This window comes from Anoplopoma fimbria, chromosome 4 (assembly GCF_027596085.1).
Source record: "Anoplopoma fimbria isolate UVic2021 breed Golden Eagle Sablefish chromosome 4, Afim_UVic_2022, whole genome shotgun sequence".
NCBI lineage: Eukaryota > Metazoa > Chordata > Actinopteri > Perciformes > Anoplopomatidae > Anoplopoma > Anoplopoma fimbria.
Genome location: NC_072452.1, coordinates 19,777,385 through 19,801,591, shown reverse-complemented (window position 1 = coordinate 19,801,591; position 24,207 = coordinate 19,777,385). Strand labels below are relative to the sequence as shown.

The 24,207-nt window shown below is 41.3% G+C and overlaps 1 protein-coding gene across 1 annotated transcript in view; it reads left to right on the top strand.

Moving 5' to 3' along the window:
• slit3 (slit homolog 3 (Drosophila)) overlaps positions 1 to 24,207 on the top strand; it is a 238,724-nt gene that overhangs the window by 192,971 nt on the left and 21,546 nt on the right. The window contains exons 16-28 of the mRNA XM_054597169.1: positions 395 to 469; positions 1,964 to 2,107; positions 3,362 to 3,505; positions 6,071 to 6,234; positions 10,229 to 10,361; positions 12,764 to 12,832; positions 12,972 to 13,043; positions 14,575 to 14,646; positions 17,121 to 17,192; positions 17,281 to 17,363; positions 17,472 to 17,552; positions 19,135 to 19,259; positions 21,854 to 21,951. Coding sequence (XP_054453144.1) covers positions 395 to 469; positions 1,964 to 2,107; positions 3,362 to 3,505; positions 6,071 to 6,234; positions 10,229 to 10,361; positions 12,764 to 12,832; positions 12,972 to 13,043; positions 14,575 to 14,646; positions 17,121 to 17,192; positions 17,281 to 17,363; positions 17,472 to 17,552; positions 19,135 to 19,259; positions 21,854 to 21,951 — 1,332 coding nt within the window. The remainder of the gene's footprint in view (positions 1 to 394; positions 470 to 1,963; positions 2,108 to 3,361; positions 3,506 to 6,070; positions 6,235 to 10,228; positions 10,362 to 12,763; positions 12,833 to 12,971; positions 13,044 to 14,574; positions 14,647 to 17,120; positions 17,193 to 17,280; positions 17,364 to 17,471; positions 17,553 to 19,134; positions 19,260 to 21,853; positions 21,952 to 24,207) is intronic.

The window sequence follows — 24,207 nt, the reverse complement described above, 5'->3', positions numbered from 1 at the left end:
TGCACCCTTTTAGTACAAATTACCTCAATAAAGCAGATGTTGAGCTTCCTATATCTCTCTAACTGTTTTCTCTTGGCTTAGGGCAGTGTGGGTATTGATGACCGCGTAGAAAAGATTCATTGCTCTTCTCCATCTTCTCTTCTCTTTTCTCCAGTATGTTTAATTATCCTTCACTCCCCCCCCCTCTGGTTTTTGCGGCACATCATACTTCAACGGTCACTAAAGGCCTCTTAACCTTCATGCGGTCATTTCCCCCCTTACTTGCATCATTTCTCTCTCCATCTTGTTTTTTGTGAGTGTGCGCAAATGTTAATTTGTGTGTGTTGATTTGAAAGCAGTTTGTTTCAGGAAAGAATTAATGTCTAACTCAATCCCTCCATCATTCTCTCTTTAGGCGGTTAAACGACAACGAGATTGCTGTCCTGGAGGCTACGGGGATGTTTAAGAAGCTGCCTAACCTGAAGAAGATGTATGTATTCTCTTTGCATTTATTCATTCATTACATCAGGAATGCATTTACCCGATTCTTCCCCTGAAAAGGAGGTTGAGGATCTTGTTTTTAATGGGATAGGGCTCTTTTTGAGTTCTATATATTGCTGATAGAGGAATGAAGGAATAGCAATCAGAAGAGATGGAACTTGGTGGAGGACAAAGTCAAGGCATGCAAGAAGACGTATAAGTTAAGAGCGAGAAGGGAAAGGAAGGAGGAAAGGGGATAGAGGGAGGGCAATGGAAGAGAACGAAAGAAGGAGGGAAGAAATAGACGACAACAAGGAGGGAGGAAGGGAATGATGAAGACAAGAGAAAAGTGTGAGAAAACATCCATGCAAAGAGGCCAGAAGTGAAATGAAGAGTGACATGAGCAAGGAAAGGATGGGAGGGACAGAGAGAGACGGAGAGTAAGGACGGGTGGGTGGGAGCTATGGAGGAAGCGAATATTAAATGGAAATAGAAGATGGGCCTTCGGTTCAGATTTACAGTCACTCCTTATCTACAACCTCCTCTCTGTTTGTGCGTGTGTGTGCGTGTGTGTGTGTGTGTGCGTGTGTGTGTGTCAGAGCGAGATAGAGAAAGACAGAGGTTGATTTATTGGAGAGGAAATTGCTAACCATCTAGCAGTGTCACTGACGATATAGATTGGCTAGCACTCATTTCCATTTTCCTTCTCTCAATTCCTTCCCTCTCTTCTTCATCCCCTCCTTTCCTCTCCTCATATTTGTCCTTATCCATGCATCTGAAATGCTACTTTTCATTTTAATCTAACTTTTCCTGCAATCATTTCATTTTTTAACTCTCTCCCATCCACTTCTCACTCTACTTCTCCTCTCCTCTCCTCTCCACTCCTCTCCTCTCATCTTCCATAAAGCTGATAAGAGGAAACACAAAACTAGCCATGAATGAAAGCTACAGTAGTTATGATAGCTATCATCTCAAGTTATTGTCTCTGTGGCCAAAAGCTTTCTTTTCATTTTCATTTTTCTCATTATGTGTGCATGGAAGTAAGATAGTAATCCTTTCCAGTTGTCTGTGACCACTTGTCTCATTTTCTTTATTTAATGTGTGTGTGTGTGTGTGTGTGTGTGTGTGTGTGTGTGTGTGTGTGTGTGTGTGTGTGTGTGTGTGTGTGTGTGTGTGTGTGTGTGTGTGTGTGTGTGTGTGTGTGTATAGAGTGATGACTTTAAGCTGTTATATCTCTTGTACAAGACAAGGATATTAAGATGAAGGAGAGAAGAGTTAACACTTATTAGTTGAAGTGACATGATTGATTATTGCAATTAAACTGGGAACATGGTGTATGTATGTGTGTGTGTGTGTGTAAGTGTGTGTGCATGCAAACACTTCATATGTTTTTGCATGCAGTTATCCTGCAGGTGGTTATCCTGCGTGTACTGTTACACACAAGAAGTCAAACACAAGAAGAAGAATAATTGCTTAAATCATACGTTCTTTGTCCTTCATCCAGAAACTTGAGCAACAACAAGCTGAGGGACATCCGTGACGCTGCGTTTGATGGAGCAGTTGGAGTTTTGGAGCTGTTGCTGACTGGGAACAAGCTAACTGGACTGCAGGGACGCATGTTCAAAGGCCTCAGTGGCCTGAAAACGCTGTAAGTCTGGTTAACATTAGTGTATGTGCATGTTATTAGGTTCAACACTGTATTTGTGTGGGTAGCGGTCTGCCTGTTAAGAAAAATAATACTGTGCTATTATGCAGGCTACATGTAACCCCACACGCCTCCATGCTCCTCCCACTCTGCGGGGCGCTAATGATAATGAGTTTGAAATATGTCAAATTCAGTTTTCTCCTTTAACTAAAAGCACTATAAAAAAGAACAAAGCAAATACTTTTGATCCACATGTTAATACATAAATACAGGAGATATGAAATCACCTGAATGCTACTTTTGACTATTCATAGTTTAGTCCTGTTTACTGTCCCGAGTGCTGTTATTCCAACAAAAAGGCCCGCAAGTGTTCTGGTTGTGGAGCCTTGAACCATGCAGACTGATTTATGTTAGCATCTGACTTCGGGTGGACTTCATTACCTTTTTTTCTCCCCCAGACTAAAAACAGAGGACCAGGATTGTTTACTCACTCTCCCTGAAATCAAAGCTAATGACAGCAAATTGTTGTTCCTCTAATTTGGGCACCCACCATAAATAGGCTAGCGTCCAATTAGGGGTTACAGGATAGTGTACGGAATCATGAGCTACTGTTGTCTGTGTATGTTCACTAATGACTAAGTAATGCTATCATGTATATATATGCCGGCTAATGACTCTCTAATGGCATCATGGCTGTCTCTGTATTATGTTAAGAGGCTCCCTGCTCCAGTAATAGCCTTGCTAACTAGGTTAGCCTGTCCCAGAGATTGCTAATGCTAACTAACTCAGTTAGCCTGGTCCCACATGACTGCATGTCAAAAGCTAATGTCATATTGCAGACTCTGTCCCGATTGTCCTGTGGGGACTGGTTTGAATTTGCCTCTGCTTTCTGTCTGTGTCATTATAGTAAATGGTCTTATATCCTCTTTGTCTCTTTTGAATCAACCAAAGTGTGTCCATTTTGTATTTTTTATCCAACTGTTTAAAAGACAAAATGTTTTATTAGCCACAGGACAAAAAAAAGTAAAACTGCCTGTCAGAACAACGGCGACAGGAAAAAATAAAAAGTATTATACATTCTCAGTTTTTTTAAGGTTTAACAAAACTGATTTAAGATTTGGTTGATGACACTGAAACATGAGACTCTGGAGTTTATGCTTTAGAGATTTGACTGTAATCTTCAAGGTAAAACAAAATGTTCACACAGTAAGTTTTTAGCTTTTGTTGACTAAATATATTTGGTATGTTCGATTGCAGAATGCTGCGGAGCAACCAGATCAGCTGCATTGACAACAGCACATTTACGGGTCTGAGCTCTGTGCGTCTGCTCTCGCTGTACGACAACAGGATCTCCAGCATCGCCCCAGGAGCCTTCTCCACCCTGCACTCCCTGTCCACCATGTGAGTCTCCTCTGACAACCTTTCTCCCTCTTTCTGCTTATTTTCTTGTTGTTTTGTTTTTTCTTAAAATTTTCATCCCATTTATTCTCGCTATCTCTCAATATGTGCGCCAATCCTTTCATGTCTATCTTGAGATTCTGCAGATTCTCAGCCCTCTTTGTCGCTGCTTCTTTCTTTATCTCCTCCTCTTCCTCTGTGTCTTTCCTCCAACTTCTCAGAGTCTAGCTCTGCTTTGGGGGTTATCTACCATGCAACACGTACACACACACACACACACACACACACACACACACACACACACACACACACACACACACACACACACACACACACACACACACACACACACACACACATTTGCACACATGTTGCTCTCTGGATGCTGTTCTCCTAACAGATGCTCTCCATCATTATCGACTAGATTGGTCTGAATCCCAGAGCATTTGTTATCAAAGCTAAATATATCCCAGCATCTGCACACACACATGGACACATACAAGAGCATCTGCAAGCTTGTTTTTAATCTTCCTTAAGATGAACACACCTGCTGTGACCAAGAAATACATTTTTGGATTCTGTATTTGTGTGTTTGTGTGTGTGTGTGTGTGTGTGTGTGTGTGTGTGTGTGTGTGTGTGTGTGTGTGTGTGTGTGTGTGTGTGTGTGTGTGTGTGTGTGTGTGTGTGTGTGTGTGGAGGTCACATGCTTCCATTTGTGTGAAGATGATGACTGGTGTTCAGCCTCTGTAGAGATGTAAAGAAACAACTGCCATGAAGTAAAGTTATGTGTTTTTGTCTCCAGCATTCTGACCACTCAGATGTGACGATTGTAAATAATAGATTCTTTTTTCATCTTAATAAAACATTAAAGGTTGATTTTTATATTTATTTGTTTCACCGTGAACACACAGACATACAAAGCTAAAAAAAAGCCTCCTCATACCCTCCCTACACTCTTTTTCCTCCATGTTTCCTTCTCCTGTTCTGCCTTTTGTTCTCGCTCTCTGTCCTGCTGTGTACCTGTCACCTTCGATTCAAGCTTCTACTTGAGTCTTTTTGGAGGAAAGGTGGGAGACAAGAGAGGGAGGATGGGGACGCGGGAGAGGGAGGCTGGATGGATGGATGGTGGATGCATTGTTGCATAAACTGAGGTTTGCTCAGTGGGACTGTTGGTGATTATCACTACAAAAATGGAATGATATTCTATTTTCATCATCCCTGTCATTTTTCACAGTCATTCTTTCCTCCAGCATCAGTTTTTCATTGGCCATTGCAGTAACACGTGATTGTGTATGCATCACCCGCCTGCTGTTTGGCGTAAATAAAAAAAAAAGATGGATAGTTTTTATTTCTAGAGCTTTCCTTCTTAACACCTCCTCTGTTCATTTCCTTATCTCTTCTCGGTTTTTCTCGTCTTCTGCCTTACTTTTTTTAATATCAGTCTCCATTTGTAGTGCATTGTTTCCCACTAGAGTTTTCCCGTTTAATTAAAAGATTAACACATTGTTAAGGAAGGAAGGGATTTAGCATAGGTCCTGATGCCAGACAGCGAGGTCATTCATTACAAGGAAATGAGGAAATAACTCCTCCCTATCTGTAGCAACAAACCATTAATATTGTAGCACAAACAGCAACATTCACGTTTATTAGTCGAGCAGACACAGTGAGAGGAAATACGCCACGAGCACATGTCTTGACACGAATTGGAGGCACACCGTCATCATTAAGGAGATAGGTGTGATTTGTTATACTGCTGAATATTTTATTACCTAAGTTTTCCACTCAATCAGTGAAAGGTAATATTCATATTATTATAAAATAAATTGCCACTGAACTGTATAGAATTTAAAGCAGCAGTTAGCTGTAAAGAAAATATACTCAGCTCCGTCTAGTATGTGCTGCTGATGCCTGCTAGGCCCCAGTTGAGTTAAAAATATGGTTCAGCATAAATATTATATGAGAGGTGTCAGAAAAGCAACAAAATGCAATGAAGGGTGATCAAAAATGGATAAAATGTACAGATAACCTTTTCTCTCTTTCACAATGTCTCAGTCCGCCACCTTTCCATTCTCCTTCTCTCTTGTACTTCTGAAAATTAATAAAAAATAACTGATGACCTTTTCTTTTTGCCTCTTTTGTTCCCATTTCACTCTTCGTCTATGGCTGACCAAAAACAAGCTATGTGGTTTGCAGTGTATATACCATACAAATTGCTATGATAAAAATAAATATTATTCTGAACGGCCGGTGAAATAGTAGGTCATGATCTCTCTCTTTTGTCTTGTGCCCCTTTTTTGTTGTTTTGTGATCCACTGCCTTAATATGAGTCTTGTCTGTGTCTGCTCCGAATCTATTCATCAATATTTTATTTTTGAGGGCAAAATTCAGGGAAAAAATGCATTCAGGGTGCATCATTTTTCCAATAAGAATTCTGTATTTTGTGGAAACATGTACTGTTTGTACTGTCACTAGGATTGTGTACTAACATGTTCAAGAGGCTTCCAATACTGGTGACCCTGTTAAGAATGATTTCCTTCTCTCTGTCTCTCTCCCTCGTTATTGTCGTAGTAACCTCCTGTCCAACCCGTATGTGTGTGATTGTCATTTGGCCTGGCTGGGTCAGTGGCTGAAGAAGACCAGGGTGGTCAGTGGAAACCCTCGCTGTCAGAAGCCGGCCTTCCTGAAGGAGATCCCCATCCAGGACGTGGCCACACCAGACTTCACATGCGACGGTGAGCCAGTCTCTTACTCTGCTTTTCATTTTTTGCTCCATCAACACAATTGGAAATAACAATGCTTGGACATAGATATTGCTGAAATGAGATTAACAATACAATTCTCTAGTGAAAAACACTATAGGGTTGGTTAATCGAGTTCCATAGGATGTGCAGTTAGCATTTACAATTGCACTGGAGTGCCAGGAAACCAGAAAAGGACACAGCCTGAAACCTGAAAGAAATGGCACCTGTCACTCAGAAGCCATGTGTCCTGAACAGATAAGAGTATGAGTCAAGTGATGGCTGGATGCATTCTCTGTTTTTCATAAAATACAGAAGGTTGTTTTATGCTTGGTGACAATGCACAACAAAACTTTTAATAAAGTCTTTTTAAAGTATTTTGTGAAACATAAAGGTTAGTATTTCAAAGAAGAAAATGTCCCGGTAATGCACATTGCAGGGCAGCATTAAGTGGTGAGAAAAAGGTCTATACTATGTATATCATTACAACTGCATTACCCAGAGTGACTTACAGTTAGTTCTCCTATTTCACAAAGGAAAATACATTCTTATCACAATTAAATCTTGTCACATCTTCAGGTACGTCAAGTCTTTTTGTTTGCACTGAATATCTTCAATCTGATTCTTGTCTTCTTGTGTCAAGAATACTAATTGCCAGAGCTTCCATCATCCCCTGTCTTAAGACGGCAGATACGCACGCACATACACATCCTCAGCAGGGTATTGTGAGGACAGAGTGATCAGTAACTACTGGCAAACAGCAGCCGCAGATGACATCATCTCGTGGTTTCTACACTGACGTTGTTGTTACCACAACGATGCCTGCCTTTTGCGACTAAGGCCCCTCGTTTTGGCGCCAAGTTTGACGCCACAGACAAAGTGTGGTCTGGCTCTGCCGTCCATTACATCTTTGTTTCTTTTTCTCCCTTTTTCTTTTCTTAATAGCTTTACTCTTTAAACTCTTTTTCGATCTCCCCTTTTTTCTATCTTTCCATCTCGTTCAGCCTCTCTCCTTCCTGAGCTTCTTTGAATTCATTACACTTTTCTAATTTCCTGAAGCTGTGCTGCAACCAATTACTGAAAATGACTTTGGAAAGTAGTTAGCCCGGTTGGCCCAAGTAAGGAAACTGTAAGATGGTATCGGATCTTGATATTAATTCTTGCATCTTGTGTGCACACCCACACACACACAAACACACACACAAACACACACACATCTACCCTTAAACTCAGCCAGCTGCAGACACGTACATTTGAATGACTGATACCGCACTCAAGCCTTTGTACTTATGAGGACCTTACAATGGTGACATTAAATGTCTTATCTTAACTCCATGCTAATCCCTTTTCTAATACTAGAAAAGTGCACAGAGTAGAGAGAAGATCTTTGCCAGGTGTGTCTTTCTCTCCCCTCCCAGCTCCTTTACAGTCAAGATGGCTGCGAAGATAACAACAATGGGAATTAATTCATCTCGTATTGTGCCTTGCTTTAGTGGAATCAATCTGCAGAAGCTCCAAAAATGAGAGTTGTGGGTTTTTAACCTCGCTGATTGCCAGAAATTCCTTTCACTACTGAATCAGTTGTTGATCACACGGCTGCTAGTAGACTGTCCTACTAGCAGATTAAGAGGAGTGAGGAATAAGCAGTCAATAACCGTATAAAACTAATCATTTTGAGTCACTGCAACCACTAGTGATTCTTGAGAAAACTGTGAACAAAATAAATTAGGTTTATGGGTTCAGTTGTATGCGAGATAAGCCTTGGACAGACAGACATACACCTCACTCACACACACACACACACACACACACACACACACACACACACACACACACACACACACACACACACACACACACACACACACACACAACTGGGCAAGTTAATGCCTAGTGGAGGTAAAAGAGCAACATACAGATGGTCTTAGTAGTAAATTAATCTATAAGAAGAGAGGAGCAGCAATGTAGACATAAACTGTAAAATATTAATTGTGAAAAAGGTTAGCTTAAATGTTTCTTGACATTGTTAACCTACAGTTTTATACAGATTGTTTCTTATCACAGTTGAACACTTATGCTTGTTGATGGAAACAAAAGATCTGGATCATCACCAACATCAAATGAATAGTTCTTTGGCTCAAGGCCCAGCTGTCCTCAAAGGTTTAAAGATATCCTGCTGCCAGTCCAACAAACAACAGCTTCCCAGCAGGGGAGACGTCGCCTCCACACTCTGAAGGTGTAAATCTCATACTGGTTCTCAAAAGAATAGAAGCACACACACACACACACACACAGGACCAAGGTCCCCATGTCCGGTGTATTTATAGTTGAGCAAAATGACTGTTAAGTTGTAGCGAGGCAGCCGGGGGAAAGGTAAAGTTAATTGAATTTGTGAGAAGATATTTAGCGCACATTTAGATGTTGGTTCAATCAGCCAACTGTGGAGTGAGTCAGCCCACGGCCTCACCTCCCTGCGGAGTCAGCAGATACACACATACACTAGCACACACTGCTCCACACACAGGCACATTAACGACCATTTGCTCGACTTTTAGACAGTAGCACAAATAAAAAAACTACCAAGTGAAAGAGGAAAATAGGCCACAGGACAGTAGGAGATAGCTATTTAAGAAACTAAACATGCACCAAACTCCTACCTCTAAACATAAGCCGCATGCTTGTATATATATCATTATGCAGTGCCAATATGGCAGCATATTGGAAAACAGGCGCAACCACACATTCAAGTATGAACATACAGTAGACGAGTGTAAACTTGGCCTCTTTCTTTCTCTCTACAGGCACACAAGTACACACATACGCACAAACTCAGATTACAGTTGTGTTATGATTGGCATAGCGTCCAGTCGTCATTATCCTTCATTATGGCTTGTTTCACATTTGGGACCGCAGTTCAACTATTTACACGCTGCAGCTCTAAATTAAAGCTGTGTGTGTGTGTGTGTGTGTGTGTGTGTGTGTGTGTGTGTGTGTGTGTGTGTGTGTGTGTGTGTGTGTGTGTGTGTGTGCGTGTGTGTGTTTGCATGTGTTTGTCCGTCAGTCAAGTAAATGGAGGGCGTTTCGAGCCTAAAACAAATCTGTAGTCTGTGATCCTTCTTATCTCTGAGTGTTAAACGATTATAATCACTCAGATGTTTTTAGTCCCTACCATATGTTTGTGTGCGTGTGCGTGTGCGTGTGAAGCATAGCTGCACAGCCTGAGCAGTCTTTCGAACAGAACAACTGTTCAGTTTACCCCAACCATTTAAAATGATATATATTGTTGTTTTGTCAAAACTAAAGCTGTCAATTTATAAAGAAGAAAAGCAACAGTCTTTACATGGTTCTCCAATCGTAAATAGCAAAGTTGTTACAAAAGTTTTTTTTTTTATTCAGATAAATATGATCTCTTGCATTTCTCTAAGGCCATTCTCATCTTGGAATGACAAATGAATGCAGCTAGCATAGCTACATGACTGCAGGGGACTTTTCAAACCTACTGCAGGCCAACCCATCAACATCTGCTCAGTGTTTCTCCAGCATCATCTGAGGGATTTTAACGTCACCGAGACTTACCTGCAGGTCCTGAGCCAGATGTTGAACTGCACTGGTGTAGCTGATCTTAGCTGCCTCTGGTCATTTGACACGGATTGTAAAGTACTCTTTAAAAGTGCTGAGTGCAGAGTTGATTGAAACTGACCAAAAACCGCACTTAGAGATCAGTCTTTATCTCTTTGCATCCCTCTCTCGCTCTGTTTCTCTCCCTTTGTCCTCCCTATTCTCCCCCTCTTTTTTCGCCGTCACCTGTCTCAACCTCCTGTCCCTCGGTCGGACTCATTTCCTCCTTCCTTTTACCTCCCCCTGTTGCTCTTTTTCCTTTCTCTCACCTCTGTCCCTTTTTTTAATTTACCTGTCCTTCTCCATTCTCCTTTTTTCTCTTTGTCTGATATAACTCTCTGTGTCTCCCCCCCCTCCCCTCTCTCTCCAGGTGCTGACGATAATGGTTGCTTTCCGTCATCTAGCTGTCCTGACGTCTGCACGTGCACAGACGGCGTGGTGCGCTGCAGCAATAGAGGGCTGCACTCTCTGCCCAGGGGCATTCCCAAGGACACCACGGAGCTGTGAGTCACGCATGCACTCACACAAAACGCACACGCAAACTCAAACAGATACACAAAAGCCAATGAGAATACCAGCAGACATGTACATGACCACAGACAGAAATGGGCATTGCTTACTCTCCAGTATAATCACAACCACACACAGTGCTGCAGTCCAATATTGATGCAGCAGTTTGCCCTCTGCTGCTTCAGGAACTAACAAACCATTTAGTGAATACACACACACACACACACACACACACACACACACACACACACACACACACACACACACACACACACACACACACACACACACACACACACACACACACACACTTTATTTCTTTCTGTGTGACTTGATGGGTTTAAAGGCACTTGAGTGTTGCAGGTACTTGTGTGTTTATGTATTTGTTTGAATGTTAATGTCATAAATCTATGAATCACTGCAGATGTTTTAATCTATCTACAACACGCTGTCCCATATTGTCGAATACGCTATGTAGTTTAACAGAGAGAGAGAAAGACAGAACACTTACAGACACCTTAGAGGGGATGTAAGTGTCTTTGCGTTAATTTCTTTAAGATAGTTAAATTAGATTCTGTTTTCAATAACATAAGGTTATAATGCCATAGATACCAAGTAGAAGAAGCAAAGGTCCACTTTTTACATTCAAAAACTTTGCCATAACTGTGATGGTCTTTTTGAACTTTTAGTACATATCCTTTCTCAAAGAGACACTAAATAATTAATGTTAATTCAACTTTTTATTTCAAAGTACCTTTCGTAATGTATTTACCGTATCATTTCTCTGTATAGTACAGCTGCTACATCGTGTCACTTGCTTTGTCTTGTTCATTTCAAGCTTTTAAGAATCCATGTAATAAAGACAGAGACCAATAAAGGAAATGTCTATAATGATAGTAATCGTTAGAAGTGATGCAGGATAAAACAAGAGTAGAACAATGTTAATCGAGATTAGGACATTTAAAAAAAAAAGAAGTAGGAACACAATCTGTCGTAGGGAAGATGAATAATTGCACACACACATACACACACACACAGAAACCCTTCTAGCTGTGAAATAGGTCTGCTCTGCAGGGTCAATAGCAGTGATTAGGTATTGATCAGGCTGAAGAAGACACTCCATCATACTGTCCACATGACCTACTTATGACCTGAGAGAGAGGAGCAGAGACCAATGGATCATAAAATGCGTGTGTACGTGTGTGTGTGTGTGCTTGAGTGTGTATGTTTGTTAATTTGTCCCACACACACTCACAAACACACAAGGATCAGTAGGTGGATGTCGTATATTTGCAGTGGTTGGAATATGTGTTTAAAGCTACAGGGATAAACTGTTACATCAGTGCCACGCTCCTCCTCCTCAGTCTGACAGGTTCACATCCAAACACCTGTCTTCTTGTCATCTTGTCCTGTGTTAATTGGCCGTCTGGAGAATCATCCACCGTCATTTTTCTCATGCAGAAAATGCAACAGATGCTAGAATCTAACCTTCACATCAGTGTACAAGCTAACTTCAGGGGATAACAATCTCAAAAAGCAACAACTACTTTACAAAGATCTCTTGTCTGGTGGGATACATGACCTCTCATATGTGTCACAACATTTGAACCCAAATGTCATCCTGTTTTTTAGTCTCTTCTCATTTTGAGGCGGCTTTAACCACAAGGTTGGCGGTTCGATCCTCAGCCCCTCTAAATTTGGGATATACACATATTCACTTTTTTGTTGGCTGTTGGCTCTGCACAAAGTTCAAGAATATGCATACCAATGCTCGTAAAACTCACGACACTTGTTGTATGTTTAGTCTGCACTCAAACTGTAATGAAACACTAACTTGTGGTTTGACAAGGAGTTAAGTGTTGAAGTTATTTTTGACCAACAGATTCTTGTGTTCACTGTGACGTTGCCAAGCAACCATCGCAGCTCCTGCACAGAACAACTGGGTGGGATGGGATAAACTTTTGTTTTGAACTTTGGCCACGCTAGATGTTTTTCCCTTGCTTCCAGCCTTATGCTAAGCTAAGCTAAATTAAGCCAATCTGCCTTCTGGCTCTTGCGCAGCTCTAGCTGCGTGGTATTGATCTTCTTCTGATCTGAACTTTCTGTTTATTTTTCACACTGTTTAGTTTGTAACTGAATACGTTCCCAAAGCCCACACCAGAACATCATTAATATTACATGAAAGAAACTCTGTTAAATGTCTGTTTAATGCTTTATAAATGTATTTTAACGTTCTACGCCTCATTCCTCTTCCAACCAACACTTGAATGTGACAAAACGTTGTAAAATCAAACCATCTATGTGCTATTTTGCCATTGTCTCACCCCCATAGGCCTGTATTTGTGTATTAATAGATTTAAAACATTCTACATTAACTATGCATCTTTCCCTGCAGTTACCTGGAGGGTAATATGCTGACATCTGTGCCCAAGGAGCTGACAGGCCTGAGGCAGCTGTCGTTGGTGTATGTACCCCTCACATAACCTTGAATACACACATTTATCTGTGTGCAGACAGTTTTTTAAAACCCATGCATCTGTTCAGTATGTTCTGTATGTGTATATTTGTCTGTGTGCGCTCACTGTATCCTTGTCTCTGCACAGGGACCTGAGCAACAACAGCATCAGCACATTGGCCCCCTTCACCTTCAACAACATGACTCAACTAGCTACGCTGTGAGTTACCATGGCAAGCGCACACACCTAGTCACAAGTGCACACATCCCCACCCATGTGTTGATGGGTTGTGTGTGTGTGTGTAAGGTTAAAAACCACAACATAAATCAGTGTTTTCTTCTCTAAACTCTGATTTATCGCCCTATCTTCTCTCCTCCCTCTTTCTTCACATTTTCCTGCTTTTTTTTCTTCTCTTCCATTTCTTGTCTGTATCTTCATCTTTCACTCTCATTTTTCCACTTCTGTCCTCCTTTTACCCCAAATATAACTTCACTCCTCTCCCTGTTTTTCTGTTCTCTCCCCTCCCTCTCCTCCCTCTTATTTCAAGCTTCTCTTGTATCGTCTTCCTCTTTCATCTCATTGCTAACATGTGATATTGCCTTTATATCTCTTATTCCTTTCAAGAATGTGCTTTCACTTCTCCGCTACTAACTCAATGAATTTCTTGGATTATAATCTGCTGTAGAGCCTCTTAAATTCTGCTCTCTTAAAAGTCTTAACTGACATTCTGTTTTACATACACATTTTTCTTTCTATTATATTAAGTTTGTATCTTTTTTCTTTTATTTAATCCTTTCTATTGCATCAATTTTACATACATTTTGAGGATTTTGTGTGTCCAGGGAAAGTACATTTGCTCTTTACCAGCAACGCCCAGTTTTATATTTCATAGAGGTGCACTCATTCACGCCTGGGAGCTGCCCAGTGCAACCACAGGCCTCTACTGTTAGCTCCCAGATAGCATCAGTGGAACTCTTGCTGAGTTAAATGCCTTGCTCAAGCACACACTGCCAAGAGTTGAAGAGGTGAAGGAGAGTGATTCTTTTTCCACATCTGATTTTTCTTAAAGGCACAAGTAGAATTTTTCTAAAAAACAATGTTGAGACAAATATAATCCCTTTATATATATAGAAAAGAAGACACATTTAGGCATTTTGATGATCAGTATTTAGGCATTACTTCATAATAGTGAGTCAGATCCTGTTGAGAGACAATGTTCTAGGTTCTAGGCTGTCTTAAGGATGATTATCAGACAGCACTTGGATCATTATATATATATATATGTATAACTAAGTTAAAAAAATGAGCTTGATCAGAATTCTGTCCCTAAATTGTTGTCTCCTTAACCTTAATTCATTACTAAACTAAATGTGTGATTCATTAGTAGTTTTAAAAGAGAGGGGGGGAAAATTATGTGGTGTGGGAGCCTCATCTTTGCCTCTGGCAGTTTTTCTTTTTCTACTTCCTTTGAAATGTGGCCTTCATCTTTATTGCCCTTGTTTTACCTACAGTGACTACAGGTTCTGTGCTAAGGTATTATAAGTGCAAATCTGCTGTGTCATCATCTCTCCCGTCTTCCCTCTTCTTTATCTCTACATTATTGTTATGTGTTCAGGGCTTAAGTTTGAAAGACTTAAGATAACGTAATTTTGAAATGAGCACCAAAAAAGTAAAATAATATTGCGTAAGAGCAGCACCCTGAGTCACAAAGTGCGTGTTGTGACCTTGTTTCATGTCCTCTGTCTTCCAGCATCCTGAGTTACAACCAGATTCGCTGCATCCCGGTCCATTCCTTCGACGGGCTCAAGTCACTCCGCCTGCTGTGAGTAGCAAGCTTCATCTTCGAGTGCCGCAGTGGATTCAATATTCAACACTCCCCTGTGCTGGTTATAGTGCCGAGCTAAATCAAAGTTTAATCACTCCCCCGGTGCCAGGCGAGTGCCATGTTAAGACCCAGTCACAAAATGAGTCACAGCCACCCAATCATGTGTTGTTTCAGGGTACTAAAAAAGATAAAAGTGACAATCTCTCATCTCCTCTTTAACACTCCCTCTCTATCTGCATGCTCTGGCCTCTCTCTCCCCTTGTGGCCCTCTTCTCTCTCTCTCTCTCTCTCTCTCTCTCTCTCTCTCTCTCCGCCCAATGTCGTGTTTGATGAATCGACCTTCAGCCTCTGCTTCTCTCAGCCATCCATCTGGTTGTCCACCCTCTGTCTCGCAAACTGGCACGCGCACACGCACAATGTGAATATTGCTGTCCGACCATCCTCTCACACACATACGAGCTGGTACACACACGTCCAGTCCTAAATGACAGAGGAATTACTGCCAAATAGTATTTTTAATATATAAATGAACAGTACACCTGTACATCACTGCAGCAAGGTGAGAACTTAAATCCCTGCAGGTCCGAACAAAAAAGATTTTCAGGGGGTGTCAAATTGTTCTTGAAGATCATTTTGCATCTAAATGTCAGTTAACTTCAATGACAATAAAAGTATTTTTTGTATTTTGTCTAAATAGTATTGAATCACAACCTTGTTCTTGAGGCTCTCAAAAGTAAGACATTTTCCATAATCTGAAGACTCTGTGGCTACTTTCCCCTTTTTTGCTTTTCTGAATAGTGCACACAGAAAGATCTGTTGGTAGAATGTCACAATCATAACCAATGCGTTAAATCTAAGCCCTATCAAGATGAAATAATGATTGGGGATAATAATAATAATACTTTTTGTTTCTCTGTGGACATTTCTTCATCAACATTGGCCACCATTGTTTATTCAGAAATTCTTTCTAATAGATCAGCTGTGTTTCTGGCCTTTCCTCTCTATATTGACTATATCTCTTTCGAGGCTTTTACCTTTCAGAAGTTTAGTCATTGGTTGTTTTATTTTTTTGTTTCCTCCCTCCTTTCTTCCTTTCATTTTAGTTGATGTTGCCGGGGGGACTGATCCCTTCCTGCCCCCGCATAGCAACAGGTTGCCAGGCAGCCATCACTGTCACTTCCTCATTACCCACAACCCCCTCTGGGCCAGCCTTACGCGGGGGCTGTTAGACCACCGTACATAGATGCACATACACACACACACACACAGTGGTGCACACAAACACGTAAAGTTGCGCGGATACAAACACACACTGACCCAGACATGCACACACTGAATAATGCACTCAAAAAAAAATCTCACACACACACACACACACACACACTTTTCCAATAGTGTTGCTTTGATAGCTGTCCCCTGCTACAGCCCTTCGCTCTAATGGAATGTGAACTTATATCCAGCAGGCAACACACTCAAATGGCGAGACACAAAGGACACACACACACACACACACACACACACACACACACACACACACACACACACACACACACATTCTTCAGTCTGAGCCCTCTGGGACGAAAAGTTCGTAACACACATACATCTACGCGCACAAACACGTGCAGAAAACCCAAAGGCACAGAACAGAAATGCACATGCTCACACCGATACACATCACAGCCTGCAGTTTGTCCCTTTGACACAAAGATATTTTCACACAAACACACACAGACACACACACACACACACACACACACACACACACACACACACACACACAGGCGCCACAGTCTGCCGATGACCATATGAGACAGTTTATATTCCATTCAGAGGCCAGGACAAGCTTTATTGCCCGGCGATGAAAATAAGCTTTCTGTTTATTTTGTGTTATTCTTTCATAAATATTTTATTTAGTTTGCATTATAGAAGGGGATGATGGTGTGTCTGCAGCTGCAGCTGATAATTTAAATAATTTAGCATTCAGCTAGTCAGCGGTGGTGTTTTAGTTTGCGGAATATCTAGTATTAGGCAGCTCGGCTGTCAGTTCCACTTTCTTCTGATATGATGGATATAAGGCAGTATGTTTGTCAATACATCAAATGTAAAAAGAGCCATGAGTGCTGTCAGCTATGAGTTAGCCTTAAAAGCAGCTTCCCCATTTGAAGGCCAGTCAGTGAATACTAGAAGCTGTGTCAATATAAGTACAGTAGTCATAGAAGTAATAGTGGCAGCATTAGACACAGTATGTGTGTAAGTACATAAACTAGTAGCACCCTGAGCTAAAGTCAAAGGTCAAATTAAGATCCTACTCCTTGCTGCAAAAAAACGTGATTTATAAAGAATACAAAATCAAATGAATCAACTCTAAATTAAAGTTAACAACCGGTAAAAAGTGACCTCTTGTATTTGTAACAAGAACAGTTTTGTGTTAAATATTCATGTACGCCTCTCTCTCTCTCTCTCTCCTCCAGCACTCTCCATGGTAACGACCTTTCAACCATACCAGAAGGAGCTTTCAACCACCTGACCTCTCTCTCCCACCTGTAAGTGCAGCCCCATGTGTCTGTTTGTGTGTATAAGTGTCTCGGATGCGAGGGCTATGGTTTTATACTTTTAATTGTGTGTGTCCAGGGCTCTTGGTGCCAACCCCCTGTACTGTAACTGTGACCTACGCTGGCTCTCTCAGTGGGTCAAGGCTGGCTTCAAAGAGCCCGGTAAGACGGAAGATCACTATCAAGATGCTGTTAGAATATCTGTAATTAAATATTACATGTTGTCTTCTGTCATGTGCATCCCATATTGATTTGTGTGTGTTTTTGTAGGCATCGCTCGTTGCACTGGGCCTCCTGATATGGCCGACAGGCTACTGCTCACCACACCACTTAACAGATTTCTGTGTAAAGGTAAATACTGTCCTCTTTACCACACCCACCTGCTACAGCATGTCCTGTTGTTTGTCCATGCGTGCTTGTTTTAGCACTGGATTAAACCCTAGATTCAATCAGGTTAGTCCACAGAAAGGTGAAAAAATCACGGAGAGTGAATCATTTCTGAGTTATGTCTCTGTCTAAAGTAACTGAACAGTTTTCTTTTCCATCTCAGTCACATTATCTGAACTTTTGAAGAAGTTTGACACTTTTTCTTGTTTACATTGTTAAAATATTTCATTCTTGACCCAGACCAGCGGATCTGTGGGATTTACTTTCCTTCCACTGGTCTGGGTTTTGTCTTAAGGAAGTCTGCTGGCCAACAGTTGGACTTTAATCCACTCTCAGGGCAGTTTCAGTGTTTTAAGTGGGCTGCCAATGGTTTGATATTTGCATGACCCTGTGCATTGCAGACTAGTGGCTAGCTCAATTTCCTAACACCAAGAAGTCCAAAATCAGGCAGATTATGAAAATCACAAACTATGAACTGCTCATTGGTCTCAAAGGGAGTGTGGTGTTTCTTTCTCTCGTGTTAGCTGTGTGACCTGTCCAGGGTCCACCCCAATTCTCTCCCAATGCATCATGGGATTGGCTCAAGCAGTATGAATAAAATGAAACATCTGGTGTTTATGACAGGAACTTCTGTGTCTCTTTTGCACTTCTTCTGAGCACATTGATGGAATTGTTAAGTCAAGTGAGATATTGAATGCACTTCAGCTACGATTAGGAGAGTAAGGCTTTAAAGTCACATTGATTCACTTATTTGTGTGAATAAAGCAGTTGCACATATAAGCATATTAGCATGGTAGCATATTGAACATTTGTTGTGTTTCTAATTTCTGAAAACTAACCTGCCGGACAACCAAGCCTTTATGTATGAAGGACTGATTGGTTAAAATGGTGTGTGAGCTTGTTTATACTGTTCAGCCCGGTCCGTGATACAGAATGCTATTTTTCTAAAAGAGGATTTCTTGGGTTCATAGATGAAGGCTCAAGAAACTCCGTCCCCTCGGTTTTATTTTAGTCGAACAGAGCAGACCACAGGAGCAGCAGACCTCTAACATACCTGCCCCCGGGCTCCCCCGCTACCCGACCTGTTGTTTTCTTTAAACAGAGGGAAAAATACATCGTGAGCACCATGGTCCTGCATGTACAAAGAAACTGTAACACAGGGACATGTATGCTAGAGGAATTGTCAGTGTAGGTTTTTCTATAAGAAAGCACAAAGTGGACTGTGACTCAGGTGCTGAGATCACAGTCTCGTTGAGGTATAGAGGGACCTCATATCATCAACCTGAATCAAATTCTCTCTTCCTCCTCCTCCCCCTCTTCCTCTCGGTAACAAATCACATTTATTGCTCTCCTAAGATCTTATTTGTCCTATCCTGTGAGGCCTTCTCTTAGCCCACCGTCCCTTAAATATGGTCTGTGGCGGAGCCTTTTAGCACAATTTAACTAAATATGTATCTCTCCATCTTTGACACTCTCCTTATCTTCATCCCTCCTTTTCCCCCCTTCCTCTCTTTCTAATCTCATCTGCTTCTGTTATCTGTCTCAGGTCCAGTAGATATCAGCCTGATGTCAAAGTGTGCCCCCTGCCTGGCAGCACCCTGCCAAAACAATGGTACCTGTGTCTCCGATATGACTGGATCCTACCACTGCTCCTGTCCATATGGATTCAAGGTGAGACACTTTATAGAGACACTTTTTACGTGGAAGGGGTTAACCTGAGGGGACGTGCTATTGGTTCTTAGTCTGCAACATAAGCCAACCTTTATTCATCTCAAAAGCACTGCAGTTAACTTAATATTCAAAATATCCCAGTGAAATTCCAGAGAACAAACAATATTTCTTCTATATTTATTCAAACAATCTCCGTTATGGTCCCATGGTTGTTAAGTTAAATTCCTCCACCCTTCAGTGGCTCATCAAGAATGTAAATACAGTTTAGCAGAACAAATCAATCCTTGAACCTTGACAATGTTAGTGCCATGTTCCTTCTCCTGATCCCTAATACCAGATTCCTACACTGTCACACAAATAACCATCATTTGGTGGTTCCTCTGTATTCTGAAGCTTGTGAATTGGTGAATCCAGGCCGATTCATGGAATTGGCTGCATGTGTGAAAGGTATCGGAGATGGATAGCCATGCTGCATAAGCCTGTGGTATTAGCAGTATTATCTGGCTTAGCTTCCGCCTCGCATGCATAATGTATCTACCTATTCATCAATAGAGGAATGATGACTGCAGCTGGCTGCACTTGGCGGTATTGACTGATCAAAAGACGAAGGGTGTAATAATTGTCAAGACTCCTGCGTCAGGAAAGACATGCAAATCTACTCGTGAGGGGCGATTTGCATTTAAGGAGTGTGTGTGTGTGTGTGTGTGTGTGTGTGTGTGTGTGTGTGTGTGTGTGTGTGTGTGTGTGTGTGTGTGTGTGTGTGTGTGTGTGTATAATATATGTGAGTGTCTGCATGTGTGTGTGGATTACCTACTAGATTGTCTGCATGTGTGTGTGGAGATCAGTAGGTTCAAGCCTCTCTGTGTGTGAGTGTGTGTGTGTGTGTGTGTGTGTGTGTGTGTGTGTGTGTGTGTGTGTGTGTGTGTGTGTGTGTGTGTGTGTGTGTGTGTGTGTGTGTGTGTGTGTGTGTGTGTGTGTGTTTAAAGATACACTTATCGTCTCATGTGTACGCACACACCTCATAACCTTTGGGCTTTTACAGGAGGACAAAGCTTTAGTCTCGCTTTTAATTAAAACATCACTTGCCAAGGTCACAGACCGGGAAACACTGCTGGGTGTGCGTGCGTGTGTGTGTGTGTGTGTGTGTGTGTGTGTGTGTGTGTGTGTGTGTGTGTGTGTGTGTGTGTGTGTGTGTGTGTGCATGTTCATGACTGAGAGTATGTTTTCCTTTCTCTGTCCACTGGGACAACATTAATTAAAATGTGTTAGAGGAATCAAAGAAGGAGCAGCAGAGAACAAAGGGGAGAGAGAAAGAAGGAGGGAAGAGAGGAAGAAACTATTCAACTACAGGATAGAGTGACAGGTGGATTAATAGGAGAAGAGAAACTGGAAAGGGTTAAATGGTGAGAGAGGGATATTTAGAAAGAGAGTGAGGTAGAAAGAAAGAGAGAGTGAATAGAGGTCTACAATAAATAAAAAAAAGAGATGAGGAAATAATTAAGATGGATGGAGAAGGAAAGCAAGAATAAACGTCCTGTTCTCTGCTTTGATCAGAGGAAGTGGGTGTGTTGGTGGCCAAAGGTTTGGTGGTTTGAAATTAAAACTACAGCCACAGGGCTCAATGTGGAGAGAGAGTTTGTGTGTGTGTGTGTGTGTGTGTGTGTGTGTGTGTGTGTGTGTGTGTGTGTGTGTGTGTGTGTGTGTGTGTGTGTGTGTGTGTGTGTGTGTGTGTGTGTGTGTGTGTGTGTGTGTGTAGGACTCTGATATGTGATACAGGTCCTAGTGAAAGCTGTTTATTTAGAAAACAGGTGTGTGGTGAGAGGAGCAATGATTCAAGGCAGTAGGCTGCGTCATGCATATAGAGTACATACACATGTATATGATGATTACTGTGATTGTGTGAAAGAGGGAGAAAGGAAAAGAACAAAAATCAAAGCTCGTTGGGAAAGTTGAGCAGTTGATTAGGAAATTGCTATATATATATATTTTAGATTTAACGACCAGAATAAATGAATTCACCCCTCTACCTCTCTGCAGGCTATTTTCTTTCATCGCAACTAAAATATTATAAAGTGTGTGGTCCCAAAGTAGAAAATTGGTAGTTTAGGGCCAAAACAGTCTGGCCTACCAGACACATATATACATATATAGATTACCTAACATGCCTGACTCCTTTAATATTTAGATATACTGTAATGCACAGGGAAGTTCTCAAGATCCACCGCCCACGTCACAACCAACTAGCAGGAGTTGTCCCATTATAGTCACGAAAATATAATCCCTCAACAGCTTCCCACCCCATGAACACTGCCAAGAAATTGAACCCATGTCTCTGTTAGGCGAGTGCTTTTTCTCTGTCCCACCACCAATTGTTTCCTACCATTAGCATGTAGTTTATTTGTTCCGCTTATTGTTGTTTGTCTGTGGAAACGCTGATGATCGTCCAAAAGTGTTAACCAGAAGGAGGAATTGTCTATCTATTATATAGTTAAAACTTCCAGAACAGTCCTTGTTTGAATAGTGAAATTATTTCTAGAAGGAAATAATCCAATGTTTAATTATTAACTTTTTTTTTGTGTTGTCCTCTCCTCCAGGGTCAAAACTGTGAAATACCCATCAATGCCTGTATTAGTTTCCCCTGCTCCAATGGAGGAACCTGCCACATCCAACCTGGCCACGAAGACCACTTCAGGTATAGATCTGTTGTTAACTAATGTGGCTTATATAAAACTGGTAGTTTTAAACACTGTAAAGGGATTGCATTTGTGTGAGTGTGTGTGTGTTAATCAAACCGATTGTCTGCCTGTTTACAGTACAGTTTATTTCCGTATTTAAAACCAGCATATTTTAGTTTGTATACTGCATGACAGATATTGAGAAGAATAAAACAGGAAATGTAAGTCCTTTTATCCTGTGGGTCAAATCTTATTGCCCTTTCTACTCTGCCGCCGCTCTCTATTAGTGGAGACGATTTAAAAACCTCACCCTGTATTCTCATCTGAAGTGAAAATTAACTTTACTCGGCCCCTAGAAATATAGACAACATGATTAGAGTGGACAGACTTCACTGGACAATGCATTAGCTGAGATAACAACTTATTCTGTCCTTATGATGTGTTTTCCTGCCTGCGTGTGTGTGTGTGTGTGTGTGTGTGTGTGTGTGTGTGTTGGTGGGGGAGTTAGACAGGAAGAGAGGGGACTTCTCAGAGGAGGAACACCCATTTGGGCCGCTCATTAAATCCGTGTGCCCTCTCTGACCTCCTCACTCGCTTAAAGGGATGTTTTAAACTTCTGTCAGTGTCCACATCAGTGTTTCTCAACCGATTCTGCATTAATCTGTTCCCATAATGTTCACGGGCGTTATCTATTGTCTGGCTTCACACAAATTATGTAAAACAGCATATAATATAATATATGCATTAGATTGGGGACTAATTTCCAAGCTGTGTTTTCAATTATAATATTTGAGAATGAACAAGGAGAAGGGAACTCTGTCAACGTGAGCATTTCATTTAAACATAAGCATTGGCACACCGGTGAGAATGATGAATCTGTGTGTTTTGTGCGACTGTTCGGTACCATTGCAAAGTTCATTTATAGAGATTACTGCTACTACTATTGCTAACTTCATAAACCCAATGCAGCAACACAGAAGTATCAAACTGCTCAATCCTGACTGAATAAATGCACATGTAATTACCTACAAAATGCTTTATATGAACTGTAGGAAAATAAATCCCCCCTGAAAATCCACAGTTAACAATTTTAAAATGTCCATAAAAAAATTGCTGTTTAGGATTTTAAGCTAATGTAGAACATGAGCAGAAACTCACAGTCAATAATGTGCCTCTTCATTCATCCATATTCATCCGGAGAGGCGCTCTACACTTGCTCGCTTCTTTCCAGGAACCCCTGTTTCACATTCATACAGTTTCACACATTCACACCTGGGAGCTGCCCAACACAATCACAGTTTGACTCCTGGCTGCAGAGCTGCTCCACTGGAGACGCCCGGGGTCAAGATCCCCTCAGTGGCAGCAGTTGAGGGAGTGGAGAGTGGAGCTGATACGGGATATAAAACTTGCTTTTCACACTTCGGCTTAATTTGAACATAGTGCCAGGAGACAAAATAGTGGACCACAAACCAAAAGTTATCCAAATGTAAGATATGTGATGAATTATAAACAGACTGTATAACTTTTTAATTTGGTGCATTTTTGCCATTTAAAATAACCAAACCACATTAAATACACACAATTTTACACTCTTTAAAAGTCTGTGAAGAGCAAAGGAGGCAAAGTGAAAATGCTGCAATTGAACACAACATATTACAATACTGTACATTGTGCAAGTTAAAACTATAATTGTGCATACACTCTTGCACTCATGTGTATGATGCATGAGGACCCATGTCCCTGCCAAGGTCATCAGTGTCTGACTCCTGACAAACAGCCTCCATGATTGAAACAATTGCCATAAATATCTTAACCAGATTTGTCTGTTCCATAACAAGGCCTTTGCCCTTTGTGAAGCTTTGATGTGCGTCTGGCCTTTAACGACCTGCGTGGTAATGCTATTAGGGGTCTCTTTACCCTTTGCAGATCTTCTCCTAATGTTAATACCAACACAGGTAGAAACGTGCCCTCTGAGACACACAGGGAGAACGAGAGAGAGGGGAGCTGGAAAGAGTGGGAGACCAGAACCCTTTGACATTTTAACATGTTATATAATCACTTGGGAATATTGAATAAGTCCAATTAACCTCGGCTCTTAGCAGGGGCTCAAAACTATTTCCTTGAAATGTCAAGACTTGGACTTGATTGATGGAAAAGGGCCCTCTCACACTATCTGTCATTTGTTTCTGATGGGACACTTAATGTCTTTGTTTTCTTTGTTTCTTACTCTTGCACTCTTTTATTATTCCTCTGCTTCCCTTTATTTTTTTTGT